Source organism: Grammomys surdaster, unplaced genomic scaffold (assembly GCF_004785775.1).
Source record: "Grammomys surdaster isolate TR1022 unplaced genomic scaffold, NIH_TR_1.0 125463, whole genome shotgun sequence".
NCBI classification, from domain to species: Eukaryota; Metazoa; Chordata; class Mammalia; order Rodentia; family Muridae; genus Grammomys; species Grammomys surdaster.
The window spans coordinates 1,268,269-1,284,164 of NW_021620326.1; the positions used below are offsets into that span (position 1 = coordinate 1,268,269).

The window sequence follows — 15,896 nt, forward strand, 5'->3', positions numbered from 1 at the left end:
AGTCAGTTTGGTCATGGGCTGTGAATGGTGTGGGAGACCTAAGGCAGACACATGGGCCACCAAGTAGTGTCCTGCAGGGCCCAGCCTTACTGTGTACGCCGGAAAGACCCAAGCCACGGGCTCACCCAGGCCTTTCCAGGGAACTGGATTGAGTGGGGAGGCCTAAGCCAGCCACTGGGAGGGTGGGGTAAGGGGCACATCAAGGAAAAAAGACAAAGCTGAGGCAGGTGTGGCCTTGGCTGTTCATTCTGTGTTGGCCCTGGGAGGGAGGGAGCAGCTGGGTCAGCACAGTCCCTAGGGAGTCAGCTGGGCTTGACAGCCTCAGAGGTATCTTTGGAGAGGGCTGTGGGGTTAACAATGGGAGGGACAGGAAGTAAAGTGCTTGCAGGGTCCTCTGGGCTTGTCCCAGCTACCCTCCTTGCTCCAGATGCTCCTGGATGTGCAAACAGGACTCTCCAAGGCCCAACCAGCCAGGCTGGGGTGACAGTGCTGTCCCAATGCCCCTGGGGCTGGGGGCCTGGACAGGGTGAGTCCAGAACCAACTGTCCGCTGATTGTCTGCTTGTCTGTTCGGTGGCCTGGAGCTTGGCCTGGAGTTGGGCTGTGGGGTCTGTAGTCCAGGATGGGCCTCACCTGCGGAGTCGCTGCAGCTGGGGAGACACGAGGGAGGGGTCAGGGAACCAACCCCTGCATATGACCCCCACCTCTGTAGCCACTTACCTCGCTCTCCACCAGGTTCCGCCGGTACAATGCCTCCTTCGCAGCCTCCTAGGGGAAGAGGTGATCGGTTGACAGTCTAGGATGGCCCTGGCCCTCTGACTCAGTATGCACCACACAGGTCCAGCTTACCCTGCTTCCGTCATAGCCCAGGCGCCGGGCAGCCTCTGTGTAGAAGTGCAGCTGGCGCTCCAGATGGCTTGCATACTCTTGAGAAGTGGAAGTGGGGGTCAGGGCCAGGGGGCTGCTCTCCCACTTCTATTGCCCATACAATGGGGATTCTCCATTCCCTGCCCACTGTACACACTCCTTACCAGACAGGCCTCTCTTCAGCCCTTTCTTGACCCTCCCTCTCCAGACACACCCTTCTACAGTCCTTCCCTCACCAGATACACTCTCTTTCCCAGCCCCATTTCTGCCCTTACCCCTGCGGAAGGCAGCACCCCCCTGCTCCAGCTGTGCCCTCTGCCATTGGCTCCGCTGTACTACGTCCTGGTACTGCTGGGCCACTTCTGGAGGCACAGGCCGGCGTGCCTGCCTCAGGGCCAGGATCTGGAGGGTACAAAGGGGGCTATGAGCCAATCTGGAGCCCAACCCTACAGCCCATCCCACTGAGCCCAGCAGGGCAGGCGCCTACCTTCCTTTCTAGCCGCTCTTGGTCAAAGGCCAGCACACTAAGGCTATGCAGGGGCCTTGCTGATCTGCAGGGTGGAGAGGGGGGTGAAGGGCTACAGGGAAGTGGGCATCCAAAGGAGGAGTCAGTGGGCAGAGGCACAGGATGGGTGGGGCTATGGGAATCTCAGGCCTCAAGACATCCAGAGACCAGGAAGGGAAGACCTGATATTGGAGGTTCTGGGGTCTGCCTGTCAACCCAGCACTCAGTAAGGGGAGGCAGGGGACATCAGTGAGGAACAGAGACAGAAGAAAGGACAAGAGTGAAGACAGAAGGCTGGATATGTTGACAATGGTCAGATCACAAAAGGTCTTAAAGGTCAAATGGAGGCTTGTAAACTGAATTCCCCCGGAGAAGGGTGTCAAGCACGGCTCTGAGTCAGGAGGGCTATGCTCCGTCCGGGTGGCTGATGGAGACTACACGAGGACTCGTGCGGCACAGCCCAGACCTACCTGTTGCCTGCTTCCCTTGAAGACACAGGTATGAGAGGAACCTTTGCTTTGGGTCCAGTGACCTGTTTTCATAGAGTCAGTCCAATGAGTCCGGAGTCCCCGACCCTAGCCCCACTCCCAGAGGTGACTGAGAGGGAGGGACTCACGGTGGGCACAGCTGTCGGGATGTGATCAATGACTAGCCACCTCTCGGTTGTAGTCTCCAACTGCTGGGCCGTCAGTGGCTCCCGGATGCGGACCATGACCTCAAGCCGCCCCCCTGTGGGCCGGCGGCCATCCAAAACCTAGGTAGAAATATGTACTGGTGTGGGCAAACACAGCATCCTCAACAGCGGCCCCGAGGATGCCAGGGACAACTCCAGAAACACACCAGAGTACTCAAAGTTTGCAAGTGCCAGCTTACCTCCAGGATCTCATGGACTTCACAAGTTGTTTCCAACATATCCAGCTTCAGCTGGGCTGTCCCTAGCACCCTGTCCGTCTTGAACAACCCCCTGTGTGGACAAAGGTGTGACGGTTAGCTTACTGCTCCACTCCCCTGGAGTCCGGAACCTGTGATCCCCGGCTCACCCCTTGTGGACCACTTCGAACTTGATGCCCTTGGTCTGGATGGCCCTTCGGAAGCCGCGGTGGCCGCGGTTGATGCAGAGTTTGAACTGTTCCTTGAACTCTGCGCAGGAGAGGAGGGGAGAGGGAAGCAGCTGGGGTGGGAATGTGCACTGGCTTTTCTTTTGTGTGTGTGTGCCGTGTATGCATGTTCACGAGGGGGTTACAGCACACCCTCGGGTGTCAGTCTGCACCTTCCACCTTGTCTGAGACAAGGTCTCACTGGTTGCCATGCACCTCACGGCCCACAAGCTCCTGTCTTCTTACTGTAGGAGTGTGGGGCTGCAGAGCCAGGCTGCTGTGCTGGTTCTAAGTCAGGTCTGGGGGTTCAAATTCATGCCCTTCTGCTTGTCCTGCGGTTGCTTCACCCCCTGACCCGTCTTCTCCTCTCTCAGTCCTTGTCTTTTTTTTTTTTGAGGGGCTGGGGTTGGGAGCCCATGGCTTGTGCATGCTAGGGAACACCTCTGAGGTAGATTCCCACTGTGGCTCTAGTTTTGGGTGATCCTCTGCAGAAGACAAGGTGACTCACCAGGGGAGTCTGTGTTTTTGATCACACTGGTCTTGTCTTTCTGAGCTTCTTCCTGTATCAGGGAGGAGGCGGGAATGATCAGGACGCAGGCCAGATGTGGACTTCCACTGCCTGGCTTCTTGGTCCACACACCCACTTAAAAACTGTACCTACCACATTAGGGTAAGGGAAGTCGAAGCGGACAAAGGCATCCAGGTCACTGGGGGACATCCCTGTGGGTAGACAAGGGTCAGACCTAGGTAGAGAGAGCAGCCCACCCTTGCCTCAGGGCTGCCTCCTCACCTGTGGGTGTGGGCAAGTTGATGCCCTTCACAATAAACAGGAGCATGTCGTTGTTGCTCAAGTCCGGGAAGATCCTTTCAGTAGGCAGGGAAACAGAGGCAGGCGCCTCAGCCCCAGCCTGGAGCTATCACTTCCCTCAGTGAGTAGGGACCCTCCAGGTCTCACCATCAGGCTGCAGAGTCAGGCATTCCCTTGCCTGACCACTGGGCTCCCTGTTCAGTGCTCATGTTTATATGGTACCTACTTCTATCTGCTTCTGTGTGTCCTGTGTGCGCGTGTGAACACACATGTCCCTTTCCTTGCAGACCTGTTTCCCTGGCCCTTACTTGCCAGTTTTATCTGAGAATCTACTGTGTACTTGGTAGCATCTGCTCTTTACTCTATATTCTTGGAGTCCTACTAAGTGTCAGCCAAGACTCTAGTTGCTAGAGGATCCTTTACTTTTGAGGCAAAGTCTCATGTAGCATGCATGGGCTGGCCTCAAACTCATGCACAAAGGCTGGTCCTGAATTTCTGATCCTCCTGCCTCCACTTCCTCAGGGCTGGGATCTGGTTTATGAAGTCCTGGAACCCAGGATCTCACGCATTGCTGGACACGAATTCTAACAACTGAGCCACCCACCCTAATCTTCCTTTCATTTACTAGTTCTTTTCTGAGTATCTGTCAAGTGTCAGCACGGCCTAGTCAATACAGCAGCCCGTGCCTGCCCAGAGCCTTCAGATGCCTGTGCTCCCACCATGCATTCACTCTTGGTCACAATCAAGTCCTGTGACAGTTCCAGGGTGTCACTCCCTCCCAGCATCACCCCAGCCAAGGGCTTGGGCCCTACTTGATGACACTGAAGGTCCTTTGCTCAAAGCGGGCTGCAGGTGTGGGCAGACTGCGGGCGAAGGCTTGTTTTAAGGTGTCCATACTCCGCTTACAGTCCTCCGCCAGCTTCTCGAACCTGTCAAGAAGGCATTGCTCAGGACCCTGGCCAGCAGGACTGGCAGTGCTGGTCCCAGCGAGGTGGCACTTACTTAATGGTTTCAGCAATGTTGCCCAGGTGGGTGAACTGTGTGGAGTGGTTTAGACACATCTGCAGGGAGAGAAGTGGAGGGTGAGAGTGAGGGCAGGAGGCCAGCACAGGGGACAGGGACAGGGTCATTGGTGGGGCCTTACTTCATGTTGCTGTTTCAGAAGCTTGGTAAGTTCCCCATAGCGACGCACAGCCTCCTGAGACAAGCCTGGGCCAGGCCGCTGCACCAGCACAAAATCGTCCTTGTTGACAGGAGCAGGTGGCACCTGTGGAGGTTGAGGCTGGTAGGCACGGGCCTACAGGCCCACCAGGAACGGCTCCTCTGGGGCTCTGTCATCATCCCTGCCTATTACGCGATCTCCAGTGCGGGGCCTCCCCTCAATTGACACTGACACAACAAGACCATCTTTTGGGCACCCCAGCCCGTCTGTGCTGCCCTGGACATGTGTAGGCCATGCTTTGTGGCTGGGGACTGGGGATGCAGCAGCAAACAGACAGCCAAGCTCTGTGGCACACAATGCTGATGTCAGCACATGAGAGACAGCAGAACTCAAAGTCGGAGGATCGCAAGGATACAGTGAATCCAAGGCTTGTCTGTGTACAGATTTAAGAAGGAAGTGAGACCAACGAGTACCGGGGAAGCACTTCAAGGGGAGCACTCTAGGGGGAGAAGAGTGTGCAAAGGTCCTGCGGCTAGACCATGGCTGGTGTCTGAGGACAGAGGGAGAGAGGGAGGGAGGCAGATCAAGACCATGGGCCTCAGTAAATTTCTGGATTTATCAGCGTGTGTGTCACTGTGGTCTCCCTAGCTAGAATGTGTGCCCTGTAGAGGTGGAGGTATTTGTCTATTTTATTTTGCTCAACATTATATTCCTGGGACCCAGTGTGTGCTCCACAGATTTTCTGTCATGTTGCTGCTGCCTGTCATACAAGGGGTCCCATGATCCTGCTTGACTTTGAGGTGGGAATGACTTTGGGTCTCCAAAGACAAAAATAACGCTTGGAGTGAAGAGTCCTACCAAAGTGACACAATCTGTTCACTGTCTCCAGAGATTAGAGTCTCTTCTCTAGTGATGGCACACAGCATCGCTCCTGCAAGAAACTGCAAGCCCCAGAATACTTTGCAGCTAGCCACATGGCTAGCTTTAGCCAATGAGAGTCAAGCAAATGATGGGTTCTGGAGGCAGGAGTGTTTTACTTTAGAAGAACAGAGAGAGGTCAGGGTGTTCCCAGGTCCTGGAATGACTCCTTTGAGCCACCCTGTCCTTTTTGCCCCACCCTTTCCATGGGCGTGAGGCAATGGGTCAGGGATCCATTTAGATCATGTGGACCAGGACAAGACCCTAGGAAGATGAAAAGCTCAAACATGGAAGGAGTGTGAGCCCCACAGACACCCTGTTGTAGAGCCCAGTCTGTCCTGACATGCGAGAAGCAACAATCTCCTTTCAGCTGTCTTCCAAGGGCCTGCTTGTCACAGCAGCTTAGTTTAAATGATAACCAATACACTCTGGGTCACATGGCTGCTCGGGACCACAGGCAGTGCACACAGGGACAGAGGCCTCACCTTGGCAATGTCCACAGGCAGTCCATTGCGAGAGGCCTCTAGCATGGGCTCTAGCCCTTTGGCCTGGCGCAGATGCATCTTGGCGCCCTCTACGTCATTCTTTTGCTTGGCGCGCAGGGCAGCCTGCAGGAGCTGCTTCTTACGGCCCTCCAGGAAGGCCAGCTGCTGCTGGGCTGAAGATGGGAAAGCCTCAGTAGGGCTGTCTAACCCACTTGGGTCAAGTTGGTCTGGGTAGCCAGGGCAGATGGGGTACTTACCCCTGGTGGAGGTGCCCTTGGGGGCAGCTTTGCCTGCTGGGGCTGGTCCTGATGGAGGTGCCCTGGAGGGTGAGGACTTTGGCTGGGTTGTGGAAGCAGCAGGGGTGTTCTGCTGCAGAGGTATAGAGAGAGGTCAGATTGTCCTCAATGCCAACGATGACTCATTCCCAGGTGTCAGAGCCTGTCTTCAACAAGGTCTCGTGCGTGCAGGCTGGCCTCAAACTCACAATGTAGCTAGAGCTGACACTCAACTCCCGATCTTTCTGCCTCAGCCTCCCCAGGGCTGAGATCACAGGTAGGAGGTATGTCTGGCTCATCCTAAGCACTGAACACTCTTATGGTCCTGTTTCCACTTCCTCTCCTATGCTCTGCCCATTCTGCAGATGAAAGGACTAAGGCCCAGAGAGCAACAAGGCTGGACCAGAGCCCCACAGCCAAGAGGTGGCAGGCCTATGGTACGAGGTCGTCCTCCCACTGTCTCTCCCCACCTCAGCCCTGACGCCCTCGCACCTTCTTAGGAGTCTCATCCTCTTCGTCATCTGAGCCTTCCTCGTGGTTGGCGAGCTTCATGGCAGTTTCCAGGACTCCCACCAGGCTCTGCTGAGAAGGCTCCGCAGACTCCAAGCCCTGAATTGGGGGGAAGCCTAGGCGGGCGGCAGAGTGGCCTGGTCAGTGCCCCCACGGTCAGAGGCCACCAACCCCTCCGCCCACTAAGAATTTCCAGGCCTTTCTTTCTGTTGGTTTTCTAAACAGCTTCACTATGTAGCTCAGGGTTGCCCTGAGCATGCAGTGCCCCTGCCTCAGCCTCCCAAGTTCTGGGATTACAAGTATGTGTCATGACATCTTACTGCTATCTGTATGCGCGCTAGGGAGCGCCTTACCATTGCTCTGGACCCACCAGCCCACCCCAAGTCTGAGCTGAGCTCAGCGGAGGGCTGCAGCGTCCTCCAGGCTGCTGCTCACTCCTGTGGTGCCTGCTTCTCTTGTGCACCCTGGGCTTGGGCAGACCCTGACAGACTGCGGTGGGCCTCAGCTGGGAGAGGGCCCCAGTGCAGAGGGTTAACTGTGGGCAGCTGAGAACTCGGAGGTTTCTGCTCTATGGAGCAGAATGGAGGAGGGAAAGGGGCGGTCAGAAGACAGAACAAGCTCCAAACAACCTCCTGAGAACTTTCCAGCATCCCTGATGCAAACAGTGCTGTCATGACTCACTTTGCTCTGGTTAAGAAGTCTGCAAAGTTCCTGAGTGCACAAACATGGCTGCCCGACAGAGCCGTAAGCGGGAACAGGCCAACAAAAGGACCAGAGGTAGGAGGAGGGGCATGGGGAAGCTGCCCTAGGACAGAACTTACCTGGGGAAGCATACTTGGGGTGGGGCCTACCTAGAGGTACAGCCTACCTGGGGGCACTGGCAACTCCGCCACATCCACAGCTCGGCCCGCCTTGTGGGCTCGAATGGCATCTTGGTATTGCTGCAGGGCACAGAGGTGTTAGGGGGCCCTGAGAGAGCTCCTGGGAGCGTTTCTCTGGCCCTCTACACACCTTGACAATTCGCTCGTGCATGCGTGCCTTCCGCTGGTCACCCTTGGCCTTGGCCTGGGCTGCAGCCACGTGGTAACGCTCCATTCGCTGCTCCAGAGCCTCCAGGAGGTTCCTCGGGGGTTGGGGAACCTCTGGGTCAGAAGAGGTGGGAAACAGGTTAAGGGGTGAGGGAAATGGGGTACTGGCCCAGTCTGCCCACCTCAAAGGATCTCAGCAGCCTACCTGGCCTGGTGAGTGTAGAGGCTGGAGTCAGAGGTTGGGCTGCTGGCAAGGGGGCCTCTGGGGACAGCTGGTCTGGAGACAGAGTACAGTTCAGTGGGGGGCTTGCTTGATTATCTTGGGCAGCACCAAAGTGAACAGTAGGAGTAGGAAAGGCATGAGACAGGTCCTCACCAGGTGGGGGGGGCAGGCGGGACAGGTCCACCAGTTCCCCACGGCTCAGAGCCTCCAAGACAGGGTCAAAGCTCTGGAGAAAGAATGAGATGGGTAGAGGGGGGCTCCCAGGACCCCAGGGAGTGTCCCATACCCTGCTCTATGGCAGAAGACTGTCCCCTCCCTGAGACTACCAACCCATGCTCTACCATACTGAGATACTGATAGTAGGCACAAGACAGCAGCCGAGGCTCTAACAGGAGCAGCTGACTGTCTAGAGGAGCCAGGAACGGGGCCTGCACTCCGCCTCCGGTTCTCCCCGGCAGCAGGCCCTGTCTGTGGGCCGAGACCCACCTTAGCTACTCTCAAGTGCCTGGTGGCTGTAGCAGTGTCATCCTGATGCTTGGCACGGAGGGCAGCCAGTTTGTACTCGTGCTGAAGGCTCTGCAACCGGGCTAGGGGGCTGCAGGGGTCTAGAAAGAAGAGCAGCACACAAGAAGCCTGGGCTAAGCTTGCTACACAAACACCCATTTGGTTCTCACAGCCAAGTTCTGAGTCCATTTTATAGATGGAAAGCTGAGGCTCCCAGGCATGTTCTCTGCCAAGTGACACAAGGGACATTTTCCTAGGCCTGGAGGTTCGGGATTTGTGAAAGCCCAGTGGGGACATGTACCCTTGCAATCTGTCAGCTTTCATCTTAAACAGGAGCCGAGGCCACTGATCACAGCACCTTACAATATGAACATCACAGAGATAACCATAAGCCTTTCTCCTCTGTAACATTGGTGGGGCTGGGGAGCTGACCGAACAGACAGCCTCACACATGCCTGGCAACTGCATGGCCACCAGACAACGCCCTGACTTCATCCTTCTGACTGGCAGGTGCAGCAGGTACCTCCTGCTACCACTGGGGGCCTGAGTTTGATTTCTGGGGCCCACACAGACGGTGAGAACTGACTCCCGAAGGTTACCCTCCAACTGTTACACGTGCCATGACACCTAAGTCCTCGCTCCCCAATTAAAAAATATACACTCAAAAGTGATTGGAAAGTTACCAACATTTACTTGAATAAACACTTTTAGATTTATTGGGCGTGAGTGTTTTGGTTGTAGGTGCATCACACGCTTGCTTGGTGGCCTTGGAGGCCAGAGAGGGTATCAGTTCCTTTGAAACTTGAATTAAGCCACCACGTGGGAGTTGGGAACCTAACCTGTGTCCTCTTCAAGAGCAATAAATACTCTTTTTTTTTGTTTTTCTTTTTTTTGTTTTTTTTTTTTGAGACAGGGTTTCTCTGTGTAGCCCTGGCTGTCCTGGAACTCACTCTGTAGACCAGGCTGGCCTCGAACTCAGAAATCCACCTGCCTCTGCCTCCCAAGTGCTGGGATTAAAGGCGTGCGCCACCACTGCCCGGCGCAATAAATACTCTTTAACTACTGAGCCAACTCTCTGGCCCCAACATTTACTTCTTATTTTTAAATCCCTAACGAGATTTATCTATTTTTATGTGTCTAAGTGACTTGCCTGTGGATGTGTCTATAGACCAGCAATGTGTGCTTGATGCCCCAGGGGCCTGGAATTACAGATGGTTTTGACCCTGACCTGAGTGCTGGAAATCAAACCTGTATCCTCTGTAAGGTCAGCCAGTGCTCCTAACCGCTCAGCCAGGTCCTGGGCTCCATGCTTCTTCCTTTTGTTTTTTTGTTTTTTATTTGAGACACGATCTCTGGCTTGCTATATCGAGCAGGCTCTGTTTTTTATTTGAGACACGATCTCTGGCTTGCTATATCGAGCAGGCTGGCCTTGAAACTCAGAAGTGTTCTGCTTTCCAAGTACTGGGATTAAAGGCACGTGCCAGCATGCCCAACCCTATTTCTTCTCTTGTAATTTACAGTAAAACACATAAAACTACTTAACATTGTTTTCTTTTCTTTTCTTTTTTTTTCCTGTTTTATGTTGGGTGGGAATGGTAGGACACAACTTTACTCTGAGTACTCGGAGGCAGACTGAGTCAGAGAGGTTCCTATGAGTGCACAGCCAGCCTGGTCTACACAGTGAGATCTTGGACAGCCAGGGCTGCGCAGAGAGACTCTGCCTCAAGAAAGGTGTAAACAATTATTTTGTTATTACTGAGCATGTGGAGGTTCTGTGCAGCTGACTCTCCGTTCTCCTTTACGTGCCTTGGGGACTGAACTGAGGTGGCAGGCGCCTGCATCTGGGACTTTACACTTTGCCCATTTCCTTTTCTCTTTCTGAGGTAAGTCCTCCTGCATAGCACAGGCTGTCCTCCAAATTATGGTTCTCCTGCATCAAGCTGGACTGACACGTATGGGCCGGCATGCCTGACGTTCTGGAGCCAGAGTTTCGTGTGTGTGTGTGTGTGTGTGTGTGTGTTGTTGTTGTTGTGTGTCTTCCTCAGCTGCTCTGTGCGCAGTCTCTCGTTGAACTTGGTTCAGTTACACGCCACCATACCCAGTTTTTCACAGCCTCGCTGGGATCTGCACTCACACTCTCATGTTCATGGGGAAGGGGCTTTCCTGCTGAGCCATCTCCCTAGAAACTAACTAGCTTTTCTTTTTCTTTTCTTTTTTGAGATGGGGTCTCACTGTATAGCCCTGGCTGTCCTGGAACTCACTCTGTGGACCAGGCTGGCCTGAGACTCTAAGGTCTAGCTGCCTGTCTCTGCCTCCCGAGAGCCATTAAGTATCGCACTCCTCCTGGCTCCATTCACCACCTTCACCTGCACAGTGCAGCGGTATCACTCACCTCCCTCACCTTCATAACGTAGTTCCCCAGATTAAAACGTCACCTCTATTAAACGCTCACCTCCAGTCATCTCCCCAGCAGGCCACCTGCCATTCCACTTTCTATCCTCATGGATCTGACAGCCCTGGGACCCTCCTAAGACTGGAATTAGTGTCTCTGTCTTATAGCTTCTCCAATGAACATCATGTCCTCATAAAAACAAGAAACAAAAAACAAAAATAAAAAAGTCAGGCAGTGGGCTGGAGAGATGGCTCAGCGGTTAAGAGCACTGACTGCTCTTCCAGAGGTCCTGAGTTCAAATTCCAGCAACCACATGGTGGCTCACAACCATCTGTAATGGGATCTGATGCCCTCTTCTGGTGTGTCTGAAGACAGCTACAGTGTACTCACACATAAAAAAAGAATAAATAAATCTTTAAAAAAAAAAAAAAAAGTCAGGCAGTGGTGGCACATGCCTTTAATCCCAGCACTCAGGAGGCAGAGGCAGGTGGATCTCTGTGAGTTTGAGGCAAGCCTGGTCTACAGAGTAAGTTCCAGGACAACCTGGGCTATTCATAGAGAAACCTGGTCTCAAAAAAAACAAAGACAAACCAAAAACGCATCATGTCCTCATGGTTCTTCCATGCTAGAGCACATGCTAAAAAGAAGTTAATTCCTTTTTATGGCTAAATAGTATTCCACTATATGTACAGCCCACATTTTAAGGTCTCTGAAGAGCCCACATAGACCCTGTATCACCCACCATTTACCTGGGGGTAGCTGGGGCTTAGCAGAGGTTGGTGTAGTGGGAGATGGGGCCTCCAATGTGATGCTGGACTCTGGGGCTGGCGGGCTTACAGGAATCAGGCGGGAAGTAGTGTGGCTGTGCACGGCTGCTGGGCCCTTCCCCGAGGCTACAGGTGGTGGAATGTCTGCTTCATTGATGGTGTTGCCCTTCTTTGCAGAGACCAGCAGGTTTTCCAGTGTCTGAAACAGGGTGTGACATGAGTCTGAGATCAAGTGTGAGCTCGGTGCTCCTGGGGTCCAGGTGGGGTCCCAGCACCCTGCCCTTTTCCTGCTTACCTTGAGGCCCCGGTCATAGCGTCGCATCTTGGCACTGTCCCCAGCTTGCCTGGCACTCTCCACTGCAGATTGGTAGAGGGCTAACCTCTCCTGCAGTGTGGCCTCTATTCCTGGGTTGGGTCCTGAAGGCTTCGGCTACAGGAGGGTTACGGGGACAATCTGGGTGTTGACCCCACGTAGGCTACCCTGGCCAACCCTTCAGAGCATGAAAACAGGTTTCCCTTGGACCAATCTTTCCCACCCCAAATGATAGAGACATCACAGTCCATAGGAAATGTGTTACTTGTGCCAAAGGTCACGTGTAGAACGGAGGAAAGGTGGCCCTTGAACTCTGGTTGTGTGCATGAGTGGCCTATGGAAGGTATACCTGGGCCACAGGCATCAGGGGCTCCGCAGCCTTCTGCTCTTCTCCAAGGACCTCAGTTAGCTCTGCCTGCAGGGATACATGGCCAGGGTAGGAAGTCAAGGCTGCTGGACAGGTCACTGGGATGGTACAGCCTGTCCTGGGCCTGTGCTCACCAGCAGGTCCTCATCAGCCTCCACGTCATCCTCGTCTGTCCCCTCCTCATCCTCATCCAGGTCTCTCATGCAGAGCCGGGCCATCTTCTCAATGGCTTCCATTGGCAGGGGACCTGGAGGCAGAAAGAAGCTCCAGCTAGGGCAGGATCCTCCCAGGGCCCCACAGAACAGCACGGCAAGCAAGAGAACAGATCCCCTTCCCTGAGCACTGTGGCACCCCACTGTCCCTAAGCCCTTTTAGCCTGATGCCATCTTCCACCTTCATCTGCCAACCCGCCCTCCAAGCACACATTTCTTCCTTATCCAGTCTCAGCTACACTGCCAGACACCATGAATTGGAACCTCAGCTCTGCAACGTTCTTACTGTATGACCTTGAGCAAGTTACTTCAGCTCCTTGGCTTCAGGATAGGGATAACTTAACACTTCCTCCCAGGTAGCCTGTGTGAACTAAAGGTGAATTAAATCCTTGGAGCAGCAAAGCATACAGCTGTCCCTGCCTCGTCCACAGGTAACAGCACCTTCCTCCTCAGGCTTGTGCCCCAGCCTTCTTCACGGCCTCACTCTCATGCCTGGAGCTATAACTAGGTAAACAAAAGGCTACTATAAAGCTTCATCAGCTAAGCCCAACAGTGTGCTCTAATGTGCAGCTACAGTGTGGATACACTGGACAGGACGATGACTCATGCTGGAGAGGGTAGGAGGTGTTATCCTGGCACTCAGAATATTGTGCAATTTGGTTTATCAATGATTCTGGAAGTTCACCATTTCATTACCTCCACACTGGGTCTGAGCAGGTGAAAACAGAAAATCAAGAGGGGGCTGCATTCATGGCATCTTGTTGGCACAGTGCGTGTGTTTAAGGAAATGGTATTCTGTAAATGAGGTGAATTGACAAATACTGGGAAATACAACCAAGGCCATATTTTTCATTTACTTAGTATTTGTATGTGTGCACATGCACGGACGTTTGTATGCTACAGCACATGTGTAGAGAGGTCAGGGGATAACTTTCTTTCTTTTTTTTTCTTTTTTTTTGGTTTTTCAAGACAGGGTTTCTCTGTGTAGTTCTGGCTGTCCTGGAACTCACTTGGTAGACCAGGCTGGCCTCGAACTCAGAAATCCGCCTGCCTCTGCCTCCCAAGTGCTGGGATTAAAGGCGTGCGCCACCACCGCCCAGCAGGGGATAACTTTCAAGGGTCAGTTCTCTCCTTCAACCACACAGGTCTCGTGGACTGAACCGCAGGGATTGAACCCAGGGTAGTCAGGCTCGGCACAGGCTTCTTTGCCCACTGAGCCATCTTGCTGGCCCTCTGGTCGTGGTTTTATTAACTAATAGCCTACAACCTTGCCTTCTGGGTGCTTCTAGCTAAAGATTTACTGTATGTTTATTATGCACAATGAACTGGTGACCAACAGACCTAACACAGGCTACTTTCCAAAGGCATACACTTACCATCTATGCTTTCAAATACCAAGCAGTTCTCTAGGGCAGAGAACTAGTTCTGTGACTAGTAAAGTCACTCACATAAAGTGCAAAAACAAGGAACTGGGAAGACGGCTTGATAGTTAAGAGTACATACTGCTCTTGTAGAGGACCCGAGCTTGGTTCTCAGCACCCACATGAACTTCACCCACTTGTAACTTCAGCTCTGGGGAATCTGACATACTCTGATGGCTTCCATGTGTGTGTGTCTGCACACATGTAGCGCGCACACACACACATCCCAAATGTGAAACAGATTGGAAAAGACACAGCTCCACCCACAGCTGACCCTGACACTGTCACCCAGAACTTAGACTCCAAGAAGATAGGTCTTTTGTTTTCTTGTCCCATGTCCAACCCAGCCAAATACTGCTCACAGCAAAAGTTCCAAAGCCCTTCCCCAGTACTGAGCATCTTTCTTACCTTTGCCTTTTAGTTTCTCTAGGGCCTGGGGCTGACCCCCCACCAAAGCCAGGTATTCAGCCTCCAGTTCCTCTTCATTTACTCCATCCTCAGGGATCATCAGGCCGTCTGGGGAGAAGTCAACCAGCAGACCAAGCTGTGGGAACAAGCATGGTCCAGTTAGACCTTCCATATACCACTCAGGCCCAGGTGGTTAGGACAGATCCAGAGAGTCCATACGGAACCAAATCTCTAAGAGTAAGCCATTCTTAGACCAGGAGGCTGAGGCAGACATATCATACGACAATGTCCTTTGAGCACGTGGCTCCTCAGCAGCAGAGAACCTGCCAAGAACGCACCAGTGTGGGACCGCAAGGTGCACTCAGCACTAAAGTGCTAACCCTAACCCTGGCATATGCAAAGCCCTGTTCCATCCCTGGCATGGCAAGGAAAAGAATTTAAAAATGAAAGTCATGATGATGCTGACGGCAAAGTAGAAACTGGGTCTTTTCTGTAGACCTGTCCTTCTGTTTTGGCTAATGGCCAACAGAATATGATGAGTTACATGAAATTACCCTTTCTGTAGGTCCAAATTGGCCAAAGCGTAGCAATTATGCATGGTATGCATGGCTTCACCTACTGGGAGTAATGCTTAAGCATTATGTTCTAGCATTTTCCATAAATAGTCTCAGTAAGCCTTTACAACTGTCCTTTAAGGACTCTTCCAGGCTTCTATTCCACAGGTGGGAAAACTGAGGCTCAGAGCTACCAAAATATTCAGTCAAATGTACCAAGGTCAGGAGGGAACCTGAGCACAGAGCTAGGCCCTGGGATCCCTGGTTCTAAGATGGGACAAATCCAACTCCCACAGGCCCTGAATCTGGGAGTATGGCGCTGGGCCACAGTCCTGTAGGTTTTCCTGTACACCTCTGAGCTGACATTTCTGTCTGGCCAGGTTGTTCATCCTTATGATCTTGGTTAGATGTCTTCACCTCCCTGATCCTCAGTGTCCTCATCTGTACAATGGATGTAGAGTGTGGCCTGACCCAGCTGATGCAAAGGCCTGAAAAGCCGGTCTGATTGCTTCCCCTTCATGGTTGGAAGTGCTGCAGCAACAGGTGTTCCCCGAAACCGGGGTGGGAAGCCAGAAGCTGGATGGCCCAGACCAGTAGGCCATACAGGTCTGAAGCGAGCCTCACCTCGGGGGCGGGGCGGAGACCAGGGTTCACCTGGTGGCGAAGACCAGGCTTTTCTGGGGGTGGGGCACTCCCTGCGAGTGTGAGAAAGGGTGAGGAGAGACTTTGAGGACGGGTCGGCAGGTACCCCTAGGTGGGCAGAGGGGCACACACTCACCTGGCGGGCGGTGACAGCACCTCGGCCCGGGGGTGCCTGGGGTCCATTCCTCTTGTGCATCTTCCAGGCTCGAAGCCCGGACTACCAGCCCGGGCACCTTTGCCTTGCCTTGCCTCTTCACCGAAGTCGAGTCTCAGAGCTCGCGCTGTTCCTGAGCCCCGAGTCCCACCTCTGCGCCCGGCCCCCGGGATTCTCGAGTTTGGGCCGCCCAGCTTCCGCCTTGGCCTTCGGGAGCGCGGCCACTGGATTCTCGGGCTCTCTTTAACTAAACTACAATTCCCGACAGCCACTGCGTGAACGCGC

At 53.6% G+C, this 15,896-nt stretch overlaps 1 protein-coding gene across 2 annotated transcripts; it reads right to left on the minus strand.

Moving 5' to 3' along the window:
- Nucleotides 1-228: 228 nt before the first annotated feature.
- Nucleotides 229-15,865, minus strand: Cc2d1a (coiled-coil and C2 domain containing 1A). 2 transcript variants are annotated; one of them, XM_028786292.1, is made up of 29 exons: nucleotides 15,594-15,865; nucleotides 14,262-14,397; nucleotides 12,355-12,467; nucleotides 12,203-12,268; nucleotides 11,836-11,970; nucleotides 11,523-11,739; nucleotides 8,364-8,482; nucleotides 8,031-8,103; nucleotides 7,860-7,931; nucleotides 7,638-7,768; nucleotides 7,495-7,567; nucleotides 6,609-6,742; nucleotides 6,099-6,210; nucleotides 5,842-6,014; nucleotides 4,421-4,543; nucleotides 4,279-4,337; nucleotides 4,089-4,205; nucleotides 3,259-3,332; nucleotides 3,130-3,188; nucleotides 2,977-3,028; nucleotides 2,412-2,511; nucleotides 2,245-2,335; nucleotides 1,988-2,125; nucleotides 1,842-1,903; nucleotides 1,354-1,417; nucleotides 1,142-1,268; nucleotides 849-925; nucleotides 720-767; nucleotides 229-649 (listed from the first exon to the last, which is right to left on the minus strand). In XM_028786292.1, the coding sequence occupies exons 1-29, from the start codon at nucleotides 15,651-15,653 to the stop codon at nucleotides 629-631; spliced, it is 2,826 nt and encodes a 941-aa protein (XP_028642125.1). In that variant the 5' UTR covers nucleotides 15,654-15,865; the 3' UTR covers nucleotides 229-628. The 2 variants fall into 2 exon arrangements, with proteins under 2 accessions (XP_028642125.1, XP_028642126.1); XM_028786293.1 differs by having other exon boundaries at nucleotides 6,099-6,207; nucleotides 15,594-15,840.
- Between the last annotated feature and the right edge of the window lie 31 nt (nucleotides 15,866-15,896).